The sequence below is a fragment of the Podarcis melisellensis genome (assembly GCF_964234715.1).
Source record: "Podarcis melisellensis genome assembly, chromosome: 13".
In the NCBI taxonomy this organism is placed as follows: Eukaryota; Metazoa; Chordata; class Lepidosauria; order Squamata; family Lacertidae; genus Podarcis; species Podarcis melisellensis.
The window spans coordinates 2,756,874-2,783,702 of record NC_138545.1 but is presented as its reverse complement, the minus strand read 5'-3'; the positions used below and the strand labels follow the sequence as shown (position 1 = coordinate 2,783,702).

General features: G+C 49.4%; 1 protein-coding gene across 1 annotated transcript in view; it reads right to left on the bottom strand.

The window, feature by feature from the left end:
* The window catches only part of EPHB4 (EPH receptor B4), a 51,901-nt gene extending 28,334 nt beyond the window's left edge, over positions 1-23,567 (bottom strand). The window contains exons 1-2 of the mRNA XM_081886745.1: positions 22,758-23,567; positions 1,062-1,129 (exon numbers count right to left, since the gene is read on the bottom strand). Of these exons, the coding sequence (XP_081742871.1) occupies positions 1,062-1,129; positions 22,758-22,941 (252 nt within the window). The 5' untranslated portion in view covers positions 22,942-23,567. The remainder of the gene's footprint in view (positions 1-1,061; positions 1,130-22,757) is intronic.
* Positions 23,568-26,829: the final 3,262 nt, after the last annotated feature.

The window sequence follows — 26,829 nt, the reverse complement described above, 5'->3', positions numbered from 1 at the left end:
GGCCAGATTCCCGCCAGGAATGCTGATCCACCCAGAGAGAGACACGCTGAGTTACAGAGGGGATTTTGAGATCTGGAAGGGCTGCAGTCGCTCGGTACTGGAGGGAAACGCACTCTGTATATACCCAGAGGCACTCCTGTTCACCCTGCTTCCACTTCCGGTCCCAAACGCACTTTGTATACACCCAGAGGCGCACCTGTTTAGCCCGCTTCCGATTCCGGTCCCAAACGCACTCTGTATGCACCCAGAGGCACTCCTGTTCACCCCGCTTCCGATTCCAGTCCCAAACGCACTCTGTATACCCTCAGAGGCACTCCTGCTTAACCCGCTTCCTATTCCAGTTCCAAACACACTCTGTATACACCCAGAGGCACTCCTGTTTCCCCCGCTTCCCATTCCGGTCCCAAACACACTCTGTATACACCCAGAGGCACTCCTGTCTACCCCGCTTCTGATTCCAGTCCCAAACGCACTCTGTATACACTCAGAGGCATTCCTGCTTACCCTGCTTCCAATTCTGACCCAAACGCACTCTGTATACACCCAGAGGCACTCCTGTTCACCCCGCTTCTGATTCCGGTCCCAAACCCGCTGCTGCACACCACAAACGACGAGAATTACCGGTAACGGCCTCTGGGTTTCCCAACCTACTTTTCCCCCACTCCCTTTACAAAACCTGGAAAGTTTCACATTTATAATAAAAACCTTTCTGTCTCAGGGTTTCTTGCACGGCAGGCATTTCGGCTACGGTTATTTCTATTATTTCTTCCCACCTAGCAGACCTGGGATCCTCACATTTTCAAGCGACTCTTTGATTATCTAATTTTTGATTTTTGAATTTGATTGTTATCCATGTTTTCATACTGTATTTTATGCCGCTTTTATAATTAAGTGTTTAAAAGTGTTTTAAATTTGTTGTTAGCCACCCTGAGCCCGGTTTTTGAAGCGGGAAGGGCGGGGTATAAATAAAATAAAATTATTATTATTATTATTATTATTATTATTATTATTATTATTATTATTATTATTATTATTATTATCCCACCTTCCCGCTGCCTCACCTGCCCATCTGCAGGATACGTCATCCATCGAAGGTCAACGGTCTCCAACTTGGTGTTCATAAGACTCTCTGAAAGAGAGAGAGAGAGACAGGATTTGATTGACACTGGAGTGAGACCGAGTTGAGAAACTAGACTAAGAGCACATATTGATATAGGAATGTATTAGATACATACAATAACAAGAGTACATTCATTTGGAAAAAAGGAATATACAACGGGAAAGACAGGAAGTCTACTGTGTTGGTGTGTATATGATTTTGGGGAGAAATTGTTTTCGTTTTTTCTCCTTTTTTGTTTCATTTTCTTTCTACGTATATAAAATTTGTATATAATTTTTGTACACATGTTGGAAATTATAGTTAGTCCTGTAATGAAATATGACGACGTTTACCGATGTAATATAATAATGTTAACAAATAAATAAAATGCAAATTCAAAAAAGAAAGAGAGAGAGAGAACGAAAGAAAGAAAGAAAGAAAGAAAGAAAGAAAGAAAGAAAGAAAGAAAGACAGCAAAGCTGAAAATTCTGACATTCTTTTATTTTATTTTTGCCAGAATTCGACTTGCACAGAACTTTGCGATGGAGAGAACCAGAAGGGGTTAATGATCTACGGAGGAATGCGGGAACTGCAGTCCCGGGGGCCGAATGCCATTCCCCACCTGGCCCTCAGACGCCTCCCCTAGTAGCCAACACCCTTTACTGGCCCTGCTTTGCGTAACACTTGAGTTTATTTGCTGCCAAATCGTTTTGCAAGCTTTCGAGCGCCGCAGAACTCTTCGGCGCCTCTTGATGAGGCGTTCTGTTTAACTGGAGAATATAATGAAAACGATGTAAAGATGGTATATCTGTCCTCTCCCCCATGCTTTTCAACATCTACATGCAGCCGCTGGGAGAGATCATCAGGGGTTTGGGCTGGGTGTCCATCAGTATGCGGATGATACCCAGCTCTACCTCTCTTTCAAATCAGAACCAGTGAAGGCGGTGAAGGTCCTGTGTGAGTGTCTGGAGGCGGTTGGAGGATGGATGGCAGCTAACAGATTGAGGTTGAATCCTGACAAGACAGAAGGACTGTTTTGGGGGGACAGGAAGCGGGCGGGTGTGGAGGACTCCCTGGTCCTGAATGGGGTAACTGTGCCCCTGAAGGACCAGGTGCGCAGCCTGGGAGTCATTCTGGACTCACCGCTGTCCATGGAGGCACAGGTCAATTCTGTGTGCAGGGCAGCTGTCTACCAGCTCCATCTGGTACACAGGATGAGACCCTATCTGCCTGTGGACTGTCTGGCCAGAGTGGTGCATGCTCTAGTTATCTCCCGCATGGACTACTGCAATGCACTCTATGTGGGGCTACCTTTGAAGGTGACCCGGAAACTACAAAAAATCCAGAAAGTGGCAGCTAGACTGGGGACTGGGAGTGGCCGCCGAGACCACATAACACCGGTTCTGAGAGATCTGCATTGGCTCCTAGGATGTTTCTGAGCACAATTCAAAGTCTTGGTGCTGAGCTTGAAAGCCCTAAACGGCCTCAAAGGCCCAGTATACCTGAAGGAGCGTCTCCACCCCCATCGTCCAGCCCGGACACTGAGGTCCAGCTCCGAGGGCCTTCTGGCGGTTCCCTCATTGCGAGAAGCAAAGCTACAGGGAACCAGGCAGAGGGCCTTCTCGGTGGTGGCGCCTGCCCTGTGGAACGCCCTCCCTTCAGATGTCAAAGAGAAAAACAACTAACAGACTTTTAGAAGACATCTGAAGGCAGCCCTCTTTGGGGAAGCTTTTAATCTTTAACAGATTATTGTATTTTAATGTTTTGTTGGAAGCCGCGGGGTATAAATAATAAATAATAAATTATTATTATTATTATTATTAATAGTAATAATAATAATATATTATATTATATGACACCTGTGAAATTAGCTAATGTATAAGACAAATAGCAAATGTTGGATATGTAAAGAAAAACAAGGAACATTTTATCATATGTGGTGGGAATGTAAAAAAGTAAAGGACTTCTGGGGAATGATATATAATGAGATGAAAAAGATGTTGAAATATACATTTTTTAAAAAACCGGAAGCTTTTTTACTCAGTCAGGATATTAATAGGCAAGATGGTAAATTGTTTTTATGTGCAACAACAGCGGCAAGAGCATTGTTCGCCCAGAAATGGAAGCAAGAAGAAATTCCGACAAAGGAAGAGTGGCAGACAAAATTAATGGACTACGCAGAATTGGGCAAAATGAGAGGAAGGATTCGAAACCTGCAGGACCAGAGATTCACAGAAGAAGTATACAAATTATTTGAAGAGCACTTGTAATCAACAAATTACGCTAGTAGGACGACAAGAAGTTTTGTAAGGAGAAATATACGAAATGTTACAAACTGAAAAAGAACAGATATATTAGTCGTGAGATTTAAAAGTAATAGGGAAAATTAAAAATGTATATTAAGGGATTAGCTTGGAAAATTTTCAGATGAGATTGGTGGAAGTCCAAAAACGTGTATACGATGTAAAAGTATGTTTAACTATTGTTGATACGTTAAAATTAATAAAAAATAATATTTAAGAGGAGTTCTGTGTAACTGGGAAGCTTGCGCATTTCCTATAAAGGCACTGCCCCTATTTGCGGATTTTTTGCTCACTCACCCCCCCCCACAGGTCAACAGGCTTTCGGGGTCAAAATGCCATCTTAGTAAGAAACAAGCCATCTAATCCCTTAAATCTCAACCTTCGGGAAAGTTTGCGTTTCTCGTTAAAAGGGCAAATCGCAAGGACAGAAATGTTGACGTTTTGAGGTTCGGAGTTACAAATCGAAATCAGTCACTGATCTCACTGCCCAAGGTGCAAATTATTATAATCATTAACAATGAGGGTGATTATTTTATTATTCGCACCCTGCCCATCTGAGTTGCCCCAACATATATAAAAACATATTCGCTTCCAGCAAGCGCTGGAGTCGCCCATCCTCACTCCAAAGGCCTTTGTCACGTGAGAATTGTGCATTTTCCAGGGCCCACGCCAATTCCCAAGCCTGTAATTTCTTTTAACGGTTTCTAATTCTGAATTTTAACCTGCCGCATCCCTCCCGGGGACTTGCGGGTGAACGCAGGCAACAGACATCATGTTACTAACCAATAATAATAATTAATAATAATCGCTGCTGGCAGCTTTCTGTGGTTTATTTAGCAATGCATCCGCACAAATTGCATCCAAAATATGATTTCATCCGGCGATGGTTTTGATTAGGCGAGTTCTAGATCCGCTGCTTGAGTTCTTATCTGTACCAATAAATATCCCTTTTAACGTTTCTCTTGATATCTTTCTTTTCCTGACCCTGTATCCCTGACCTGTGCGTTTGCCTCCCTTTCGCTGGAATACGCACGCCGTTCGTCTTGTTTTACGTTTAATGAAATTGAACGCTTTAAAAGAGTCTCTTGAATCAGGTCGTGAGCCAAGATATCTCCAACGTTATCGATTCAGACGCGAGGAAATGCAAGTCAGGAAGGTTTTTTTCTTCGCAGGGCTTTGTGTTTTCTTTATTCTTGGTGTCTTTTAAGACATGTTAAAAGCCTCGCGGTTTATAAATCTGCCTGTCCGCCTGTTGACTTTGGAAAAAATAGGAGGAGAAAGACCATGGGGAATTAATTTTTTTTTGGGGGGGGGGTGGAATCTGTGAATCCAGGACGCCTGGGTCCTCTGAAAGAGGAGCAGATCAGAGCTTCCTTCCCGTCTCCTCGCGAGGAAGCTGCAATGCGTTACCTTAAAAGAGTTCAAAAGAAATGTAAAGAAAATGAAGGTACATTCTTTCACCTTTGGTGGACGTGCCCAAGGATGAAGGCTTTCTGGGAAATGATATATAATGAAATGAAAAAGGTATTTAAATATACCTTCCTGAAGAAACCAGAGGCCTTTCTCCTGGGCATGGTCGGCCAATTGGTGTCAAAGAAGGATAGAACATTCTTTATGTATGCTACAACAGCAGCAAGAATCCTCATTGCAAAGTACTGGAAGACACAGGATCTTCCCACCCTGGAAGAATGGCAGATGAAGGTGATAGACTATATGGGACTGGCAGAAATGACTGGCAGAATCCGAGACCAGGGAGAAGAGTCAGCGGAAAGAGACTGGAAGAAATTCAAAGACTATCTACAGAAATAAATTAATGAATGTTAGAATGATGTCGGATAGAAATTAAGCGGTTTCCAGCTGTAATGTTTTAAGAGAATATGGAAAAAAAGGTCTAGAAGCAGGTTAAAATTTATTGAGAAGGATTTGCTGAACTAACAATTTGAATTGGAATACAAAAAAGGGAGGTATGAGGAGGTCTGGGAAATAAGTTAATGGAAAATAAGTTATGGAAACTTTGTGTGTTTTTAATTATTTTTGTTATTTTTTTCTTTTTGATTTTTTATTGTATTAATATTGAAAACTTTAATAAATATCTTTTAAAAAAATAAAATAAAAGAGTTCAAAAGCAAGGCATAGCAAAGGAAGGCGGGCCTGCACAATGAACGCAGCAAAATGAACAACAACAACGAAGTATTATTCTTTCCTAGAATCACACACCTGGAAGGGACACCGGGGGGTCATCCAGACTGACCCCCTGCAATGCAGCGATCTCAACACACGGTCTCCCATCTAATTTTAAACCGGGCCAGATCCTGCTTAGCTTTAGCAAACGCATCAGAGGGTTCATCGCCCCAGCACCGTTTCAAAACAAAACCTTGTTAAAGGAGGTCAGATGTGGAATAGGCATTCAAAACATGCATTGGGAAGAGAACAAAATTGCATCTTAAAACAGAAAAACTGTCTCTGCTGCTGTTGCTGCCAAAGGTCCCCTTTTAAAAATTGTACCTTCTCACTGAGCGACAGCTGCGGATGTTGGGTGCAATTCATTTTTGAAGTGTGCAAATTCCCTAGAGAATTTGCTTCATATAATATCTATCTATCTATGAAGATGACACAACCTTGATGGCAGAAAGTGAGGAGGAATTAAAGAACCTTTTAATGAGGGTGAAAGAGGAGAGCGCAAAATATTGTCTGAAGCTCAACATCAAAAAAACGAAGATCGTGGCCACTGGTCCCATCACCTCCTGGCAAATAGAAGGAGAAGAAATGGAGGCAGTGAGAGATTTTACTTTCTTGGGCTCCATGATCACTGCAGATGGTGACAGCAGCCACGAAATTAAAAGACGCCTGCTTCTTGGGAGAAAAGCAATGACAAACCTAGACAGCATCTTAAAAAGCAGAGACACCACCTTGCCAACAAAGGTCCATCTAGTTAAAGCTGTGGTTTTCCCAGTAGCGATGTATGGAAGTGAGAGCTGGACCATAAAGAAGGCTGATGGCCGAAGAATGGATGCTTTTGAATTCTGGTGCTGGAGGAGACTCTGGAGAGTCCCATAGACTGCATGAAGATCCAAACTCTCCATTCGGAAGGAAATCAGCCCTGAGTGCTCACTGGAAGGACAGATCCTGAAGCTGAGGGTCCAAGACTTTGGCCACCTCATGAGAAGAGAAGACTCTCTGGAAAAGACCCTGAAGTGGGGAAAGATGGAGGGCACAAGGAGAAGGGGACGACGGAGGACGAGATGGTGGGACAGTGTTCTCGAAGCTCCCAGCATGAGTTTGACCAAACTGTGGGAGGCAGTGGAAGACAGGAGGGCCTGGCGTGCTCTGGTCCAGGGGGTCACGAAGAGGCGGACATGGCTAAATGACTAAACAACAACAAAAATCTATCTATATCTATCTATCTATCTATCTATCTATCTATCTATCTATCTATCTATCTATCTATCTATCTATCTATCTATTTATGCACCTTGCCAGCCAGGTGGTCCAGAAATCCGGGCTGAAATCCACACCCACAAAACCCCTGCACTTGTTTTTTCACACAGACCAAAAAGGAAAAAAAACGCTGAGCCAATTCCCGTTCCCTCTCCCCTCGCACAATTGCTCGAGGTTCTGGGAACAGCGCTGACTCCCAAAGGGTCAAAGGTGGTCACTCAGTGGCGGCATATTTATAAAAAGCCGGACTCACGTCATTTCCCCAAGCAGCCTCTGTGGCTGCCGCCACCGCCCAGGGCTAGGAAGACAACTCCCACCATTTCACCGACACACGTGCCCCCCCCTTACATCATCCACATCTGACGCCTCCCCGTCCCCCTTTATCCGCTTTCTGGATTTTTATTTTATTTTAAAAAGCCCTTCTCTGACGCGCTGTTAAACTGCGGAACTCCCTCCCACAAGAAGAACCGGGCGGCTTCAGAAGAGGGTTTTTCCTTTTCCCGAGGGGGACAAAACTCTGTTGCACAAAAGTCCCCCCACTTCCGCTTCAGTTGTGCAAAGTGAAGCACACAGTTAGCCTGCGGAACTCCCTCCCACTTGAGGCAGCGACTTTCAAAAAGAGGACCGAGCAAATTCATTAAGGAGAGGGCTGTCCACATCTACTATCCAAGATGGCTATACTATGTCCTGAGCAATTGGAGGCAACAAGGCGACCGGATGCCGAAAACTGCAGGAGGGGAGGGTGGGTCTTGGGTTCGAATCCTGCTTGCGGATTTTAGGGCAGCTGGTCGGCCACTTTGAGGGCAGGCTGCTGGACTAGGTGGTCCAGGGACCTGATCCAGCTAAAGTTTATTATCTTCTTTAAAAAAAAAAAAACCCTTCCCCCCTCAGTGCAAACCAGGGGGGTTGTATCCCCCACCTTACAAGAAATCTTGGTGCATGGTGGCAAAGGGATGGATACCTGAAGACGGCCCCCAGCCTCTGCCAAGGTCTCCCGAGAAAACAAAAGGGCCCTTTGTTTGAGCAAGCCCCGGGCCCACCCTTTTGCCCCCATGTTGGAAGGGCATCTCAAATGCACGACTTGAGCAGAGGACCATGGGAGTCAAGATGGGGAAGGATTTTGGGAATGCAAGAAGGGCTTGCTGGATCAGGGCCCTATCTAGGCCAGCACCCTGACCAACCGGACACCGCAATGGGAAACCCAGAAAGTAGGATCCGAATACTACTACTACTACTACTAATAATAATAATAATAATTTATTATTTATACCCCGCCCATCTGGCTGGGCTTCCCAGCCACTCTGGGCGGCCTCCAACAAAGCACTAAAATACAATAATGCATCAAACGTTAAAAGCTTCCCTAAACAGGGCTGCCTTCAGATGTCTTCTAAAAGTCAGATAGTTGTTTATTTCCTTGACATCTGGTGGGAGGGAGTTCCACAGGGCAGGCGCCACCACCGAGAAGGCCCTCTGCCTGGTTCCCTGTAACCTCACTTCTCGCAGGGAGGAAACTGCCAGAAGGCCCTCGGAGCTGGACCTCAGTGTCCGGGCAGAACGATGGGGGTGGAGATGCTCCTTCAGGTCTACTGGGCCTTTGAGGCCGTTTAGGGCTTTCAAGGTCAGCAGGCGCTATGGTCTAAACCGCAGAGCCTAAGACTTGCCGATCAGAAGGTTGGCGGTTCGAATCCCCGCAACGGGGTGAGCTCCCCTTGCTCGGTCCCTTCTCCTGCCAACCTAGCAGTTCGAAAGCACGTCAAAGTGCAAGTAGATAAATAGGCACCGCTCTGGCGGGAAGGTAAACGGCGTTTCCGTGCGCTGCTCTGGTTCGCCAGAAGCGGCTTAGTCCTGCTGGCCACATGACCCGGAAGCTGTACGCCGGCTCCCTCGGCCAATAAAGCGAGATGAGCGCCGCAACCCCAGAGTCGGCCACGACTGGACCTAACGGTCAGGGGTCCCTTTACCTTTACCAATGCTTTGAATTGTGCTCGGAAACATCCTGGGAGCCAATGTAGGTCTTTCAGGACCGGTGTTATGTGGTCTCGACGGCCGCTCCCAGTCCCCAGTCTAGCTGCCGCATTCTGGATTTATTGGGGTTTCCGAGTCACCTTCAAAGGTAGCCCCATGTAGAGCGCATTGAAGTCCAAGCGGGAGATAACCAGAGCATGCACCACTCTGGCCGGACAGTCTGCAGGCAGGGAGGGTCTCATCCTGTGTACCAGATGGAGCTGGTAGACAGCTGCCCTGGACGCAGAACTGACCTGCGCCTCCATGGACAGCGGTAAGTCCAGAATGACTCCCAGGCTGCGCACCTGGTCGTTCGGGGGCACAGTTGCCCCATTCTGGACCAGGGAGTAAAAAAGCAACACTCTCCCCTCTTGTTATTTCTGGCAACTAGTATCCAGCATTGCTGGCTAGGAGCCATTGATATCCTTCTCTGCAAATTCGTCCAAAGCTAATCTAAAGCCTTCTAGGTCGGTGGCCATCCTGAAGCAAGGAGTTCCATAGGTTAACTATGCGCTTCCCTTTTATCCGCCCTGTATTTTCCAATGCTCAGCTTCATTGGCTATCCCTAAGTTTAAGTCAAAATAAAATAAAAATCCCTCCTGTCCAAAGGTCCTGGGTTCGAGTCCTGGTTGTTGTTCTTTTGCCACTGACCTGCCACACGGCCTTTTGCCATTCCACTTCCCTGTTCCCAGTTTTCCCAAAAAGGGGAAAGAAAGCGGAAACGAAGAGGGGGTCTTCCTCGCAGGGGGGGGTTGTCAAGAGGGCCAAAATGCCACAAAACCAACAAACTGCAATTTTTTTAAAAAAAAACAATTGCTTAATTAGCTTGTTTTCTGCTAAACCAACGGATTCAAGCTGCGAGAAAGGAGACTGGAATAATTTTCCGATGGGCACGTTCTGTGTCGGACGTGCCAGGTAACAAAAGCAGATATATAACGAGTTGGAAAAAAAATGTTTAAAATAACATTTGTGAAAAACCAGAGGCTTTTTCTGTTAGGTTTTTTTGGGCCCGGAGATTCCGAAAGAGCAGAAAAGATTATTTATGTAGACAGCAGCAAGAATATTACTGGCCCAGAGATGGAAAGAAAATAACCAGAGAAGAACAACTGATGAAGACGATGGTCTATGCCGAAATGGCGAAACTGACCGGGAGAATCAGAGATCAGGACGAGAAGAAATTTAGAAAAGAATGGGGTGTGTGTGAATTTATAGTCTATTTAAGAGAACGTCGCAAGCAGTAAAAGGATTGGAGTAATACTTGTAAAGGACAAAATATATTGGAGAAATTAATAATAGAGACAACAAATTGGGGGGGGGGAATGATAAGTTGAATAAAAAAGGGATTCTGAGAATCCTAAATGTAAAGGTGATGGATATGTTTAAATCTGAGATTCCTGCGTTGCAGAGGGGGTTCAGCTGAATGACCTTTGGGGTCCCCCTTCCGACTCTATGGATCTAGCTAGTCGGTTTTGTTTTTCCCCTCTCTGGCAGCCATTCTGTCTCCACCAGGAGCCCTCAGGTCCTGACATTACACCGCCTGCCCCCCCCCCAAATCTCCATTTCCTTCCTCGCCCTCCCCTCCGGCTTAGCCAATTCCTCCCCACCTGCCAGAAACTCTCCAGCCTGCCCCCCCCCTTCCCGGAGGGCTCAGAGTTCGAGAAGATGCAAATTACATCCCCCCAAAAAATAAACCCCACCCAAAAAACCCAGGCGTCCCCTGCTCCTCTTGTCCCCCCCCTCCCAATTTGACAGACCGGGACTAGATACAGAGGAAATTGAAAACAAAAGGAAGATTTTCCGCCTTCCTTCCTGTTTAACTCGCCCCCCCCCCGCAGTCGCCCCCACCCACGAGATAAGCAAATAAGGGTGGGTGCCAGCAGGGAACTGTGGGTAATTACAGGGCGCCTCCGAGTTGCGATGCCCCAGGGGCCGAGGCGAGCGGGACGGGGGCCAAGTGGAAAATCATTAGGAGGGCGGAGGCGAGGGATGGGTGTCTGGGGGTGTTTCCACACTCCGGGCACCCTGCATATTTGGCGTAAGACGGCGGCGGGACACCTGTTTGGCGTGCAGAAGGCCCTTTCAAAACCAGCGTCATGAGGTCTAGGAACCTGGTTTGTTTTATGGGTCTGGCCTCAGCTCAGGGGCAAGAGAGCCTGCCTTGAGTGCAGAAGGGCCGAGGGGGGGGGGTTAAATCCCTGGCGGCGTCTGCGGGTTGGGAGGGGAGGGTTTCGACCGGGCTGGGGGGGGGGGGAATGACCCACTGCTGCCAGTCCGAGCAGACATTACTGATCTAGGTAGGGCACAGAGGGACGGGATCAGGAAAGCCCGCTTCCGATGGGAAATAAAGACTGCTTGGTAGGCCTGTAATAATAATAATAATAATAATAATTATTATTATTATTATTATTATTATTATTATTAATACCCCGCCCATATGGCTGGGTTTCCCCAGCCACTCTGGGCGGCTTCCAACACAATATTAAAATACAGTAATGCATCAAACATTAAAAACTTCCCTAAACAGAGCTGCCTTCAGATGTCTTCTAAAGGTCAGATAGCTGTTTATTTCCTTGACGTCTGACCACAAGGCAGGTGCCACCACCGAGAAGGCCCTCTGCCTGGTTCCCTGTAACTTGGCTTCTAACAGGGAGGAAACCGCCAGAAGGCCCTCAGAGCTGGACCTCAGTGTCTGGCAGAACGATGGAGGAGGAGACGCTCCTTCAGGTCTACTGGACCTTTGAGGCCGTTTAGGGCTTTCAAGGTCAGCACCAACACTTTGAATTGTGCTCGGAAACGTCCTGGGAGCCAATGAAGGTTTTTCAGGACCAGTGTTTTATGGTCTTAGTGGCCGCTCTCAGTCCAGCTGCCACATTCTGGATTAATTGAAGTTTCCGGGTCACCGTCAAAGGTAGCCCCACGTAGAGCGCATTGCAGTAGTCCAAGCGGGTGATAAGCAGAGCATGCACCACTCTGGCTAGACATTCTGCAGGCAGATAGGGTCTCATCCTGCGTACCAGGTGGAGCTGGCAGGCAGCTGCCCTGGACACAGAACTGACCTGTGCCTCCATGGACAGCTCTGAGTCCAGAATGACTCCCAGGTTGCGCACCTGGTCCTTCAGGGGCACAGTTGCCCCATTCAGGACCAGGGAGTCCTCCACACCTGCCCACCTCCTGTCCCCCAGAAACAGTACTTCTGTCTTGTCAGGATTCAACCTCAATCTGTTAGCCGCCATCCATCCTCCAAACGCCTCCAGACACTCACACAGGACCTTCACCGCCTTCAATGGTTCCGATTTGAAAGAGAGGTAGCGCTGTAAGACGAAGACCGCGGCTGCGCTTTCTGTATTGCAGCGGGTTGGGCTGGATGACCTTTGGGGTTCCCATTCCGCCTTGACACAAAAGCTACGGCAAAGGATTTTTCTGGGGGAGCCAGGGCTCTTTTTAAACACTGCTAGCAACGCGCCGACAGATGCAGCAGTGGAAAGTTTACGTAAATCTCCCCGTGCAACGGACTTTGCACGCCACACACGGCCACCACCCCATAGCAGACACCCCCTCCCCGATTCTGAGCGGCTTCGTTGCAGCCCGCCCCCTGCTAAACACCCCCCACCCATCAGCCCACACTCATTCCTGCCTAAATCCGTCCCAGATGTGCAAAGATGTGACTATACAAAGGCGCCCCCCCAAACGAGGATTCAGAAAAGAACGGGCCGGGGGGGGCGGGAGACGACTCACACGTGCCAGGACTCCTGGGTTCCCCGGAAAGCAAATGGGGCCCAGATTTTCTATGCAGGTTGCAGCAGGTTGAACGACTGCTGTGCAGGCAGCCTGGTCTTTGAATACTTATATTTCATTATTGCATTATATTTCATTATATTTTCATTATTCCTCCAAGCAGCTGAAAAGGGAATCTACGTGGTTCTCTCCTCGGTCCTCACCTAACCCCAACAACAAGAGCCCTGCAAGGGGCTGAGACGAGCCCCTAAGGTCACGCCCACTCGGCTTCAGGGCAGCCGGGTGGCGAGTTCGAATTCCGGTCTCTCCCAGGCCCGAGTCCTCCGACACTCACTGCACCGAACTGCCTTTCGCACAGCCGTCCTACTTCCCCACTAAAAACAAAGCGCCAACTTAATTGGAAGGCAAGAGGGCCGGCCGTTGCTCAGTTGGGTAAGAGCAGCTGCTTGGAATGTAGAAGGGTCCCAGGTGCAAATCCCGCCAACGGCAGGGCGCTGCTGCCAGCCAGTGTAGGCTAGATGTCTGGGGCTTTCAATCCGCGGTTGCAAGTCCCAACTCCCACCAAACTCGAATTTGGAAAACGTTTTTCCAAAACTTCTAACTGTATTACGCATTTTTTTAATCATTACCAGCTACAGTGGCCTCCAACAAGAGAAGTTTCGATATAATAAAACGAATTAAGTCTTTCTTTCGAACGACAACGGCTCAAGAACGCCTAAACAGTTTAGCAATGATAAACATAAACCACGATAAGGCAAAGTTGCTTGATTTTTCAAGAATTCGCAGAAAAGAAAGCAAAATATGGTTTGAAGCTCAACATCAAAAAAACGAAGATGGTGGCCACTGGTCCCATCACCTCCTGGCAAATAGAAGGGGAAGAAATGGAGGCAGTGAGATATTTTACTTTCTTGGGCTCCATGATCACTGCAGATGGTGACAGCAGTCACAAAATTAAAAGACGCCTGCTCCTTGGGAGAAAGGCGATGGCAAACCTAGACAGCATCTTGAAAAGCAGAGACATCACCTTGCCAACAAAGGTCTGTATAGTTAAAGCCATGATTTTCCCAGTAGTGATGTATGGAAGTGAGAGCTGGACCATCAAGAAGGCTGGTCGCCGAAGAATGGATGCTTTTGAATTCTGGTGCTGGAGGAGACTCTTGGACTGCCATGGACTGCAAGAAGACTCTTGGACTGCCATGGACTGCAAGAAGATCCAACTGATCCATTCTGAAGAAAATCAGCCCTGAGTGCTCACTGGAAGGACAGATCCTGAAGCTGAGGCTCCAGTACTTTGGCCTCCTCATGAGAAGAGAAGACTCCCTGGAAAAGACCCTGATGTTGGGAAAGATGGAGGGCGCAAGGAGAAGAGGACAACGGAGGACGAGATGGTGGGACAGTGTTCTCGAAGCTACCAGCATGAGTTTGACCAAATTGCGGGAGGCAGTGGAAGATAGGAGGGCCTGGCGTGCTCTGCTCCAGGGGGTCACGAAGAGGCGGACACCACTAAACGACTCAACAACAATAATTTAAAATAATCCTTTTCCCTATGTGTTTTGAAAAAGCACTACAGTATTGTATATTTTCCATTTCATCTTTATTCGCACATACGGTTCAAACCGTGAAATGAAATTATTTGCCAGCTGTAGACCAGAGACACCAGGCGCAAGGGACCGCGATGTACCGCTGGTCTGACTCGGGAGTATCGTAGAGCGTGCAGGATCAGGTCCAAGAAGGTCCATCTAAGTCCGGCTTCCTGCTCTCCCAGTGGCCAAATACCTCTTAGAACTTAGGAATCTAAGATAGACTGGCTCTGGAGCTGGAGGCTCCATTAGGACCTCAGAAGAGCCTGGCTGCAGGATCAGGCCCATGGCCCATCTGGTCCAGCATCCTATTCTTACAGGGGCTGCCAACCAGACGCCCATTTTGGCAGGATCCTCCACCAAAGCCGTCCAAACTGGCAGCCTCCAGTGGGAGGGAGTTCCACAGGCTTAACCACGCACTGCGTGAAAGAGGAGGGGCAGAGCGTGGTCATTGCGGCTAGTAGCTTTCGACAGCCACCGCATGCATTTTTCCTCACTTGCCTTTTCCTTAAACTAAAAAAAAAAAATAGCGCCACAAGGCAGGGGGATTCGAACCCGCAACCGGGCGCGCTAACCACCAGGCCGTCCAGCTTGCAGCCGGCTCCTCCAGAGTCGCAAGCAGGGTGGGAGAAAGGGAGAGAAGCCATCGCCACGCCCTGCCCTGCGTGCGTGGAGACTTTTTATTAATTAAATCCAGGGCACGGCTCCCAGCGCACTCGTTAATGCGCTCCTCGCATGGTTTAATTACAGCCGCGTCCTGCCCCCGTGGGCAGAGAGAGGGGGGCCCAGGTGTCTGCGCGCCCCATAAACGCTCCTTTTAATAGCCCCCCTCGGAAAAAGAAAAACGCGTTGTGCCATTCCTCCCCCAGGCCTGGGCAGGTCTGGAAAAGGCAGGGCGTAACATCACAATCGAACCCACAACAAAAGTTTCGCTTGGCTCAGCCTCTGTGCCAAGGCCACGTCTCCCGCCCCCCAAAAAACCCCCCAATTATCTCACCGCCCCCCATTTTGCAAGATACAGCGCAGGGAGCCTCCGCCCTCGCCCTGCCTGCCTTGGAATCGCAGCCCTGCAGGATGAGGCCCGCATCCTGGTTCTGCAGTGGTGCCCGTGAAACAGGATTCGAACACAAGACCCGCTCTTCCTGCAGTTTGCGGCAACTGCGATTCGGCCCCATCGCCGCCTCCGACCTCGGAGCCATCCACCTGCCCAATCCTCTTTTATTTTTATATAATTTTTAAATCTAATTTTTGCAACATTATAAACAAAACAAACAAACATGGATCATAACCTTATTCAAATTACACTTATTAACATTGTTAATTGACTTCCTCGCTTCCTCTTGGTTGAATTTCCATGCACTTTTAACGGTTTTCCAAATCAATCCTCTTTTAAAGATGTCCGGTTCGGCGGCCGCCGCTTCCTTCCTGTGGCAAGGAGTTCCGCAGTTTAACGGCGCATAGCTGCGTTTGGGGAGTTAGCAAAGAGCTCACGGGCTCTCCAGAGGCAGAGGGTGCGATCCTTTTGGTCGCACGCCGCAAGATCTTGCACAACGTGAATTCTCCGGTCGAGTTTGGCTTGGGAAGTTCTAGTTCCCGGATCCGTCCACCTGTCCTGGGGCGGACAGGAAGCGAGGAAAGGAAAAGGGGCCGTGTTTTGAACCCAAGTCCCAATTTTGCGCTGCAAGAAGGAACTTTCGTTTATCCGTTCTGAATCTTGCAACATTCAGCTTTCCGGTCTTACGAGAGAGAAAGACTTTCTTCAGTCCTGGATACTTAGCCTTGCTGAAGACTTGACGTTTTCCTCCCCAAAAAAGTTTTCGATTTGAGTTCCTACTGAAAGGAGGCTGCATTTTAATCTTGTTTTTTAAGTTGTATTTCAATCAGATGGACTATATGGGACTGGCAGAAATGACTGGCAGAATCCGAGACCAGGGAGAAGAGTCGGTGGAAGAAGATCGGAAGAAATTTAAAGACTATCTACAGAAATATTGTAAAATTAATGAATGTTAGAACGATGTTGGATAGAAATTAAGTGGTTTCCAGCTGTAATGCTTTAAGAGAATATGAAAAAAGGGTTATAAACAGGTAAGAATCTAATTTTTGCTGAACCAACAATTTGAAGTGGAATACAAAAAAGGGAGGTATGAGGAGGTCCAGGAAATAAGCTAAAGGAAAACTAGCAATGGAAAATCTGTGTGTTTTTAACTATTTTTATTTTTTATTTTTGTTAATTTTTTTTTCATTTTTATTGTAATACTTTAAAAAATCCTAATAAATATCCTATAAAAAAATAAGTTGTATTTCAATCAATTGTTTTCTATCTGGTGTTAGCTGTCCCTGGGGACGGCAGGGTATAAAATTATTATTATTATTATTATTATTATTATTATTATTATTATTATTATTCAATCCGCTTTCTCCAGGCGGCGCATCATTTTAGGAACTCCTCTCAGCTCGCCTCCTCCTCGCCTTTTTTCCAAACGTCCCAAACGCTGCAACTTTTCTGGAGAAAGCAGTCTTCTCGCTCCCTCCCCTTACTCTGGTTTTGAACCTTTTTGCAACTTTTCCACATCCGTTCCGAGACGAGGCACCCAGAACCCTAGTGTTCCAAAATGCGGTTTTTGTGCAACGGTGCAATGATAACCGGCAGTACTTTGTTTTCTGATTACTAACCGGTGTGTGCCCTGCCAAGCCAAAGCAGCAAGCGCTTTTATCCGCCGAGGGTTCTGCAGCCGCACCCCCAAATTCGGCCCCCCAGATGTTTGGGGACTACAATTCCCATTATCCCTGACCGCTGGGATGATGGGAGTTGTAGTCCCAAAACATCTGGAGGGCCAAGTTTGGGGGTGCCTGCATTACGGCTATGCTTTCCCTCCACGGTCAGAGGCAGTGGCGATTCCGAACCCCAGTTTCTGGAAACCTCAGAGTGCTGGTCTTGTGTTCGAATCCTCCTTGGGGCATCTGTTCAGACACTGTGGGAACAAGATCCTAGCTTTTCCAGGTTCAGAAACAGTCTACCCAGATCCCCAGGTTTTTCGCCCCGCACCCCGTCTTGGATGCTTTAGTTGAGATTCCTGCATTCCTCGGGGTTGGTCTAGATGATTTCTGGGGGTCCCTCTCTCAACTGGATCACCCCCCTTCTTATGCGCCCCACTTCCAAAGCCGCCCCACTTTTTCACTTGGCGCTTCCGCGCCAACATCAAAGCCCTGTTTCGGCGCCTGCCTGCCCCCCAGCACACCCTCCCCACAAAATACCAATTTTTTTCCCCATGTATAAGGCTATATTTCCCCCCCCCCAATTTTGTAAGTTTAAAAATTGGGGGGTCGTCTCACACACGGAGTGTTGCAATTATTCATTTCTTAATTTGGGGCTCAAAAAGAATAGGGGTCCTCTTACATGTTGCAATTATTCATTTCTTAATTTGGGGCTCAAAAAAAAATTAGGGGTCGTCTTACACCCAGAGTGTTGCAATTATTTATTTCTTAATTTGGGGCTCAAAAGAATAGGGGTCTTATACATGGGGGCGTCTTATACACGGGAAAATACGCCTGCTCTTTGCTAATGGGGCAGGGAGAGAGCCTCTGCTTGCAACCGTGGGGCGGATCTCGATCTCGCCTCCTTTGATAGCAGAAAAGCAGCATTACAGGCCCGGGCAGATGCAAGGCAGGGGAGTCTGTGCCTTTGATGGCTGAGCCAGGCGCTGAGATTAGAACCCGCCTCCGCCTCTCTGCGGTCAGAGGTGTGCCCGCCAATCCTCGTCCCGGGATGTGGAGGCAGCTCCGCGGATTTCTGGCCGCCCCACACGACCCGGGCGCTGGCGAGAGAGAGGAACCTAGTTTCTCACCCCCACGCAGGACAGAGACCCAGGACTCTTTCCCCTGCAGAGTTGGGCCAAGACCTGGGAGAGACCCGAGTTCGAATCACAGACACCCACCCCAAACTCAGCCACGGTGTGCGAATGGGGGGGACCAGTCAGGGTGGGTCTCCGGTGGGGATTTTTCTCAGCTTCTGCCCGCGAGCCGCGGGTTCGAATCCCACCTCCCGGTACCCGAAAAGCTTCCATTCAGTCCAGCTGAGCTTCTACCCGCGAGCCATGGGTTCGAATCCCACCTCCCGGTACCCGGAAAGCTTCCTTTCAGTCTAGCTGAGCTTCTAACCGCGAGCCACGGATTCGAATCCCACCTCCCGGTACCCAGAAAGCTTCCATTCAGTCTAGCTGAGCGCTATACCTCTATTATGGCCTTTGAATCTCAGGGTTGCGGGTTCGAGCCCCCACATTGGGCAAAAGATTCCTGCATTGCAGGGGGTTGGACTAGATGACCGCTGGGGTCCCTTCCAACTCGTTCTTTTATGGGTTCTGCAAACTCCTCAAAGCATCTGCACACCGGTTAGAGAAGCTTCAAATACTGAGCGTTTTATAAATGCAATGAAATGCTAACAGCCTCTCTCCCCGGGGTTTGGGGCAGGGGGTTACCTGCCCGGTGATGCCAACCTGGGGCGTTCTGCATGCCAAGCACCTGTTCTACGTCCAAACCCCCTTTAAAACAAAGCAAGGTTCTAGTCCACATTGTTCGGAATGAACCGACGCCATCACGGGCTGAACCCGGGGCATTCTACATGCCAAGCAGGCGCTCCCTGACCCCCGAGTCCATCGGTCAGCAGCCAGGCCCTGTGCTTTTCATGCAGAAGTCTCCCAAGGTGAATAGGGTAATCTCAGCTCGACCGAGCAGGAAAGGTCCTGGTCCAAAGTCTAACCTCAAAAAAAGTGGACGGCTCTGGACTCAAGTGACCCAATAGTCTGCATTGACATGCAGCGGTTTCGTCAAAGTCTTCGGGACATGCAGAAGCACGGAGGTTTAGCAGGCAAGAAGAGATTGGTGGCTACTGCATGCCTCAAGAGCTTGGGAAGGGCGGACATAATTTAAGCCGGGCTGCTGATCAGGCCAGCGGCCCGTCTCATCCAGCAACCAGAAACCCGCAAGCAGGATTCGAACTCAAGCCCTGCCGGAGATTCCGAGCACATAAAGGTAAAGGGACCCGACTCTGGGGTTGCGGCGCTCATCTCGCTTTCCTGGCCGAGGGAGTTGACATACAGCTTCTGGGTCATGTGGCCAGCAGGCCTAAGCCGCTTCTGGCGAACCAGAGTAGCGCACGGAAACGCCATTTACCTTCCCGCCAGAGCGGTACCTATTTATCTACTTGCACTTTTGAGGTGCTTTCGAACTGCTAGGTTGGCAGGAGCAGGGACCGAGCAACGGGAGCTCACCCCGTCACGGGGATTTGAACCGCCGACCTTCTGATCGGCAAGTCCTCGGCTCTGTGGTTTAACCCACAGCGCCACCCGCGTCCCTTATCATTTAATCCTGGTCCGAAATCCTGGCAAGCCTCCGTCAACCGGTGTGGAACGTGGTGATCTAGACAGCTGCTATTCCAGGGGGTTGGTCTGGATGACCCTCAGGAGCCCACGGTCAGAGGCAGCGATGGTTCTGAACCCCAGCTGCCGGAGAGCGGCTCTTGCACTCGGATCCCGCTTCCTGGTGCCCCACAATGAGTATCTGGCTGGCCACTGCAAGAACAGGAAGCTGAGCCGGACGGGCCATTGCCCTGACCCTCATATTCTTCATGCTTCGTAGTTAAACGGCGGAACTCCCTGCCACAGGAGCCAACAACCTGGGCAAATTCACAAAGGAGGCGAGGACAACGGGGGGCTATTCTGTGCCCTCCCCAGTCAAGAGGCAGCAATGCATCTGAATACCAGTTGCTGGAAACTGCACGGGTGTCGGCCTTGCGTTCGAATCCTGTCCACGGCGGGTTTTCCCATAACGGCACCCCGCTGCCCGCGGCGAGAACATGTGTCGGGTGTTCTCCTTCGCCAGAGATTTTTTAACAGAGGTCATACATAACCTGTCAGGGTTTTCTTCTGCACCGATTCGGGGTTGGTCTGGATGACCTTTGGGGGTCCCTTTCCATCTCTACAATGCTACAACCATGCCCAGATGCCTGCTCCAGAAAGCCGCGCTCTTCTTCTTCCTTTCACAACCCCCCCTTTGCAAGCTTTTGAGACAAGGAGCGGCGACCCCCCCCCAAAAAAATCCCATTTTGGTGGATTGCAAAAGGATGGGGGTTTTTTCGGAGCCACAATAGAGGATTCAATTAATGCGTTACACGCTCTGCTGCACCTTCACAGCTTTGGGACAGACCTGACCTCCGAGGAGGAGATCAGGGACGGAGGCAGAGATAGTGGAAGAAAAGTGGGGTGGGGGGCGATTTTTTTGGGGGGGCGAGATAAGACAGAAAAAAGAGATTTTACAGACCTGGGGTGGGTGGGAAAATGATGGTTCCTTTCTGAGCTTCTTAAGAAAAAAAGGGGGGTCTTTTTTTGCAGAAAGGGACCATGCTTCAAATGTACCCCCCCCCCCAAATAAAATTCCTTGCTTTCTCTTGGCTTGGGGTTGTTTGGGGCTGAAAGCTACGAAGGGTTGTTTTTCCACTTTGGCCTGGATTTTAATCCCTTTTCAATGAGGTTTTAGCTTTTCTGGATGGGAGAGAAATGGGGGAAATGAAGGGGAAATCTGGTGGGGGGGTGAGCAGGAGGTAGAAGGAGATTCGGGATCTGGGTGTTCAGATTACGGGGGGGGGGGGTCTTGGCCCTTTGGGGAACCAGGGGGGCGCAGTACTTCTGGGTTCTGGGCTGGCAAGAGATGGCAGGACTCCTGGGTCCCTCGGGTACCGTTCTGGTGGTCCATGTAGTTCAGGATGCCTATTCTGTGACCCTAATAATAAAATTCAATTCTGGCTGGCAGAGGGAGGCTGTACCTCGAGCGTTCTGCATGCCAGGCAGCCGCTCTGCCACCCAGCCGCCATCTCTCCCTGCAGTTTAGCTTAGAACTGTCCACACTGGCCGGCAGCTGCTGCCCACGGTTTCAAAAAAGGAGAGATTCTCAGGCCTTCTGCACTCAAGGCAGCTGTCCTGCCGCTCAGCAAGAATCTCTCCCCGGCTCAGCAGCAATTGTGTGTGTTTTTTTAAAGAGGCATTTGGGCAGGTAGTTCTCCCAGCCTGGAGATGATAGTGGAGGCTGAGTCAGGAACCTTCTGCACTCCCAGCAGCCGCTCCAGCACTAAGCCATGGCTTTTCCCTTAAAACGAAGCCGCTGAGACCCGGGCAAAGCGCTCAAACTTTTCTAACACGTCAAGGTGGAAACTTTTCTGCGCTTTACCTCCCACCTCAACAGCCCCTTCTGCAGTCCTGCCACCCTGGCCTTGCCCGTCAAGCGTTCAGCACCCAGTGGGCGGAAGCTGCTGTACCCACTAGGCGCCGCTCCTCCTCTGCAGCCTAACACAATGCTGGCGGAAAGTGAGAGCTATTTGACGGTGGAACGGACTCCCTCAGGAGCTGGCGGCTCTCCTTCCTTAAGGGATGGATATAAGTAGAGGGCAGAGGGCTGCCTGCCAGGGATGCGATTCCTGCCCTGCAGCGGGTCAGTCTGGATGACCACTGGGGGTCCTTCCAACTCGCCAATTCTAAATCCCCCAACTAACTCAGGATTCCAGGCACTTGCCTTCCTCTGGGCTCCAGCCCAGTAACAACACCTCCTCCCCGCCTTTTCCAAGAGGACCCAGTTGTCCTTACATACTTTCTTGCTATGGAATTGCAGAGTTGTAAGGGGACACCTGACGGTCATCCAGCCTGACCCCCGACAATCTGCCCAAGGACTCTTGATTCTCAGCTTCTATAGGTCCAAGACGCTGAGCTGCCCCCTCATTTCTCCCCCCCTTCTTCCAGGGAACCCAGGAGTCCTGCAAAACCCCCCCCCCCAACGCCCCGGGGCACGGCCTTCACCTGCCCCCAGGCCCCTCCCTTCTCCACCCAGGGCAGCTCAGGTGTCCGGCCTCCCAGAATCCTTCACTCCGAAACAGCCCACCAAGCCCAAATCCGCCCACCCCACCCCCCCAACCCAGGGAAGAGGGGAAAAAGCACTTTATTTTACAACAATGGGAAGGAAAGCCCCACCCCAAGTCCTTTGGGACGACTGGGGTGGGGGGGACACGACAGGCAGCGAAGATTGATGGGCGAGGGAGAGGATCGGAATTTGGAGAGATGAAAGCCTATTGCAAATCGTTGTCCTTTTTTTTCCTGGGGAGGGGAGAGAGCACAGAAGGAAGCGCCGGTACGGGGGGGGGGGGGGGAGAAAAATCTATCGCTTCGCAGAGGCTCATTACCAAAGATCGATGGGGGACTTTAAAAAACACTTTGAACGCGCGCTTCAAAAATAGATCAGGCCTCGAGGAGGGGAAAGGAATGGGGGGCCAGAAGGGGAAACATCAGAGGGAAGGGAAAATCGGCAAAACCCCAAAATCTCCCTGTTAGCGGGGAGAGGACCCAGGAGTCCGGGGCTCCAGCTCAACTTCTGGAAAACCCAGAATCTTGGCGCAACACCCCCAAATGCACTTATCAACAACAGTTGCACTCTCCCCCCCCCAAAGGGACCCAGGAGTCCTGCTGATTCCCAAGTTGGGAGATTTCGTTCCACTTGTGTGTGTGAGCGTGGCGGGTTTTGGGGTCTGGATCGGAACCCAGACCCCATGTGGAACCTCACCTTCCGCAGCCAGGGCGAAGGGGATCCAGAAGCAGAGAAGCCAGCCAGCCATCGCTCCAGGAAAGCCAGAATGAGTCCCAGCAGGAGGAGGAGGAGGAGAAGGGAATCTCGGGATCCACAGCCGCCAGAAAAGATTCCTGGGGAGGAAGAAATCAAATCCCAGAACCCAGTTCAGGGGGGTCATGAAACAGCGATTCCAAACATGCTTGAGGCGCCTCCTCGCAACGCACACCCGAAAAATTAAATCCTGTTGCGGAATATATGCGCCGCCAGAGATCAAAATAAAAATTCCCAACAACACAAAGCACCCACAAACAGAAAATTAAAAAATTGTTCGGCAAACTCCTGCCTTGGACGAACTTTCGCAGCTCTGTCTGGCTTTCCTCTCCGCAAGGTGGTTTTCCGGCCGAGACAATGCGATGCGTCGCTTTTTGCGGGGTGCGGGACCCCCGAAACCGAGGCAGGAAAGATGGATTGCACCCCCTAAAAAAAGAGAGAGACCTTTTTCGGAACAATAAGGATCCGTGCAACTTTTCGGGCGTTGCGATTGATCGGGGAAACCACGCAATACTTTTAAGGGGGAAAGCACCAAGTCCGTCCCAGGACAAAGGCTCCAATGTTTCCCAAAAATGAAATCCACGATGGGAGCAGCGTTGCTCTTCCAAACCAGAAAGTCCGGAATAGCAGAAAAATCCCAAGCGAAGGACAAAGGAACCCCCCTAAACTGCAGCGCAAGAGACTCTGGAAGGAGCAGCCGTTGTGGTGCGCATCAGAAAAAGTCTATGCTGGGTTGGGTGAGAGCCAGGAGACTTTGGAGGGGGGGGCAGAGGCGGGAGGGGGGCGGGATAAGTGGATCCGGGTTAGGAATCTGTTTAAAAAAAAAAAATCCAAAGTAGTGTCACTCTTTTTTTACCAGCTTCTGTGCAGGTCTGGACTCTTGCCCCCACCCCACAAAAAAACAAAAAAACCACAATTTTCCCCCAAAAAATGTGGGAAAGGGAATTCTCGCCCAGATTTGCACAGGAAAAGAAACTGTGATGCAAATACTTTGCCGGAATAAATTGGAGGCTCTTCACTCTATTTAACCCCCCCCCCCAAAAAACAACAACACACACACACACAAACGAAGGGGGGGGGACACTTTGCTCAGCAATCCAGGAGACTTTTTCCAGGCCTTCCCAAAGGTTGTAAAAGGATTTCTGCCTTCTCCCCAAAGCAGGGAAAAGTGGGGGGGGGGGGGCTCGCCTGGAAAAATATTTGCAAAGGCAGGATAGCAAACTCTCCCCCCCCCCCGGAAAAAAATGCACAGAGAAGGATTCTCCCTGAAATGTTTGCAAAGGGAGGACCCCTCCCCCCAAAAAAGGCTTGCAAAGGGTTATCTCCTAACTATTTGCAAAACTGAACCCCCCCTGCAAAAGCAGACACCCCCCCCCCGACATTGCAAAGGTTTCTCTCCGGAATATTTGCAAAACAACCCCCCCCCCTGAATATTTGCAAAAGCAGCCCCCCCCAACATTGCAAAGGTTTCTCTCCGGAATATTTGCAAAACTGAACCCCCCCCCCCGAATATTTGCAAAAGCAGCCCCCCCCAACATTGCAAAGGTTTCTCCCCGGAATATTTGCAAAACTGACCCCCCCCCCGACATTGCAAAGGTTTCTCTCCGGAATATTTGCAAAATATACTTTCAGGTATATTTGCAAAAAAATAATACTTTCAGGACCCCCACCCCACCCCCAATATACTTGCACTTCTCCCCTAAATATCTGCAGAGCCCCCTTTGAGAGGGGTAGTAAGTCTACAAAAGGAACCCCCCCACTGAAAAAATATTTGCAAAGGGGGTAGGAACAATTTTTCCTTTTTTGCAAAGAACTCCCCTTGGGGGCGGAAATATGAAGTGCGAAATTCTACTTAAGAATAATTTTAAAAACCTTGCAAAACTACTGGGGGGGGTCCCCCGAAGGCGCTCCCCGTCTGATGAGAGATGGGGAGGATGAATTGGGGGTCCTGCGACTTGGACCCCGCGCGGGGCTCGGCTGCAAGAACGAACTCGTGAGAGGGGCGGGGCCGCGGGAGGCACGCGCGGAACACGCGGGAAGCCCGCGCACGTGTGAACGCGCCCGAGGGCTCCGTGCACGGAGCAGCAGCAGCAAGAACAATAGTAATTTTCATTGCTTGCTGCTTCTGTTGTAGTTGTTGACAACAACAACAACAACAACAATAATAATAATAATAATAATAAAATCGTTGTTACCTTTCCCATTTTTTTATTATTTGTTTGCTGATTCGGACAATACTAATTGAAAAAGCTCAGATGTAAAACTTTAAGCATGGGAAGTCCTATTAAAAAAATGACAATTTGGCAGAATATTTGGATTATTCGATATGTATAATTTGGAATATCTAATGTGATTGGATTGGATTGTTAAAGTGGAAAATTTGATAAAAAGGAATTAAAAAAAGAAAAAGATCAGATGTATACAGAGCTGGAAAGCCACTGTGGCGAGAATGCCAGATTAGGACCTGGCAGAGACACGGGTTCAAATCCCGCTCATGGCTACGAAGCTACTGGTCGCTGCCTCTTGGCCTAACCTACCTGGCAATGTTGTTGTGGTTGGGATTAAATTGAGGGGGTCCAGCTCTGCCACTTTGAGCTTTGGGGGGGTCTTCCACGCCTGCGATCGGCTACGGTTCCAATGCTTCGCTGAAAGCAGCAGCGGGCGTCTCCAGCAGCCACAAAAAGGTGCCTCATAAACCATAATAATACAGTGGTACCTCGGGTTAAGTACTTAATTTGTTCTGGAGGTCTGTTCTTAACCTGAAACTGTTCTTAACCTGAAGCACCACTTTAGCTAATGGGGCCTCCGGCTGCTGCCGCACGATTTCTGTTCTCATCCTGAAGCAAAGTTCTTAACCTGAAGCACTATTTCTGGGTTAGCGGAGTCTGTAACCTGAAGCGTATGTAACCCGAGGTACCACTGTACACAGTTTTGTCTGCAAAACGTGGCCTTAATCCAAAATTACTCGTCAAGGTGCAGCGATATCCGTTCCTGTTAATTCCGACACGCCTAGTGGGTCTCCCCGGGGGCAAAACCGGCTCAAAATCTCACACAGGAAATCTCAACCTAGGCTGGCATTTCTGGGCAGCCGCTCTGGTCGGCACTTCCTCGAGGTGGCCTCATTCTGCACCCCAAGCCACCTGCCCTCTCCAATTCCAGAGGTTCGAGAGGCAGGGCTTTCCAGAGGAGGGAGGTAAAGGTAAAGGGACCCCTGACCATTAGGTCCAGTCGTGGCCGACTCTGGGGTTGCGGCGCTCACCTCGCTTTATTGGCCGAGGGAGCCGGCGTACAGCTTCCAGGTCATGTGGCCAGCAGGACTAAGCCGCTTCTGACGAACCAGAGCAGCGCATGGAAACTCTGTTTACCTTCCCGCCGGAGTGGTACCTACTTATCTACTTGCACTGGTGTGCCTTCGAACTGCTAGGTTGGCAGGAGCAGGGACCGAGCAACGGGAGCTCACCCCGTCGCGGGGATTCAAACCACCGACCTTCTGATCGACAAGTCCCATGCTCTGTAGTTTAGACCAGTGTTTCCCAACCTTGTGCCTCCAGATGTTTTTGGCCTACAACTCCCATCATCCCTGACTAGCAAGACCAGTGGCAAGGGATGATGGGAATTGTAGGCCAAAAACATCTGGAGGCACAAGGTTGGGAAACACTGGTTTAGACCACAGTGCCACCTGCGTCCCATGTTGGTCTGCCATAGTCGAAAGAAATAAAACAATTCTTTCCAGTAGCACCTTAGAGACCAACTAAGTTTGTTATTGGTATGAGCTTTCGTGTGCATGTACACTTCTTCAGATACACACGGAAGTTCATACCAATAACAAACTTAGTTAGTCTCTAAGGTGCTACTGGAAGGAATTGTTTTTTATTTTGTTAGCAAAAGGTAAAGGGACCCCTGACCGTTTGGTCCAGTCATGGCTGACTCTGGGGTTGTGGTGCTCATCTCGCTTTACTGGCCAAGGGAGCCGGCGTGCAGCTTCTGGGTCATGTGTACAGCAGAACTAAGCCGC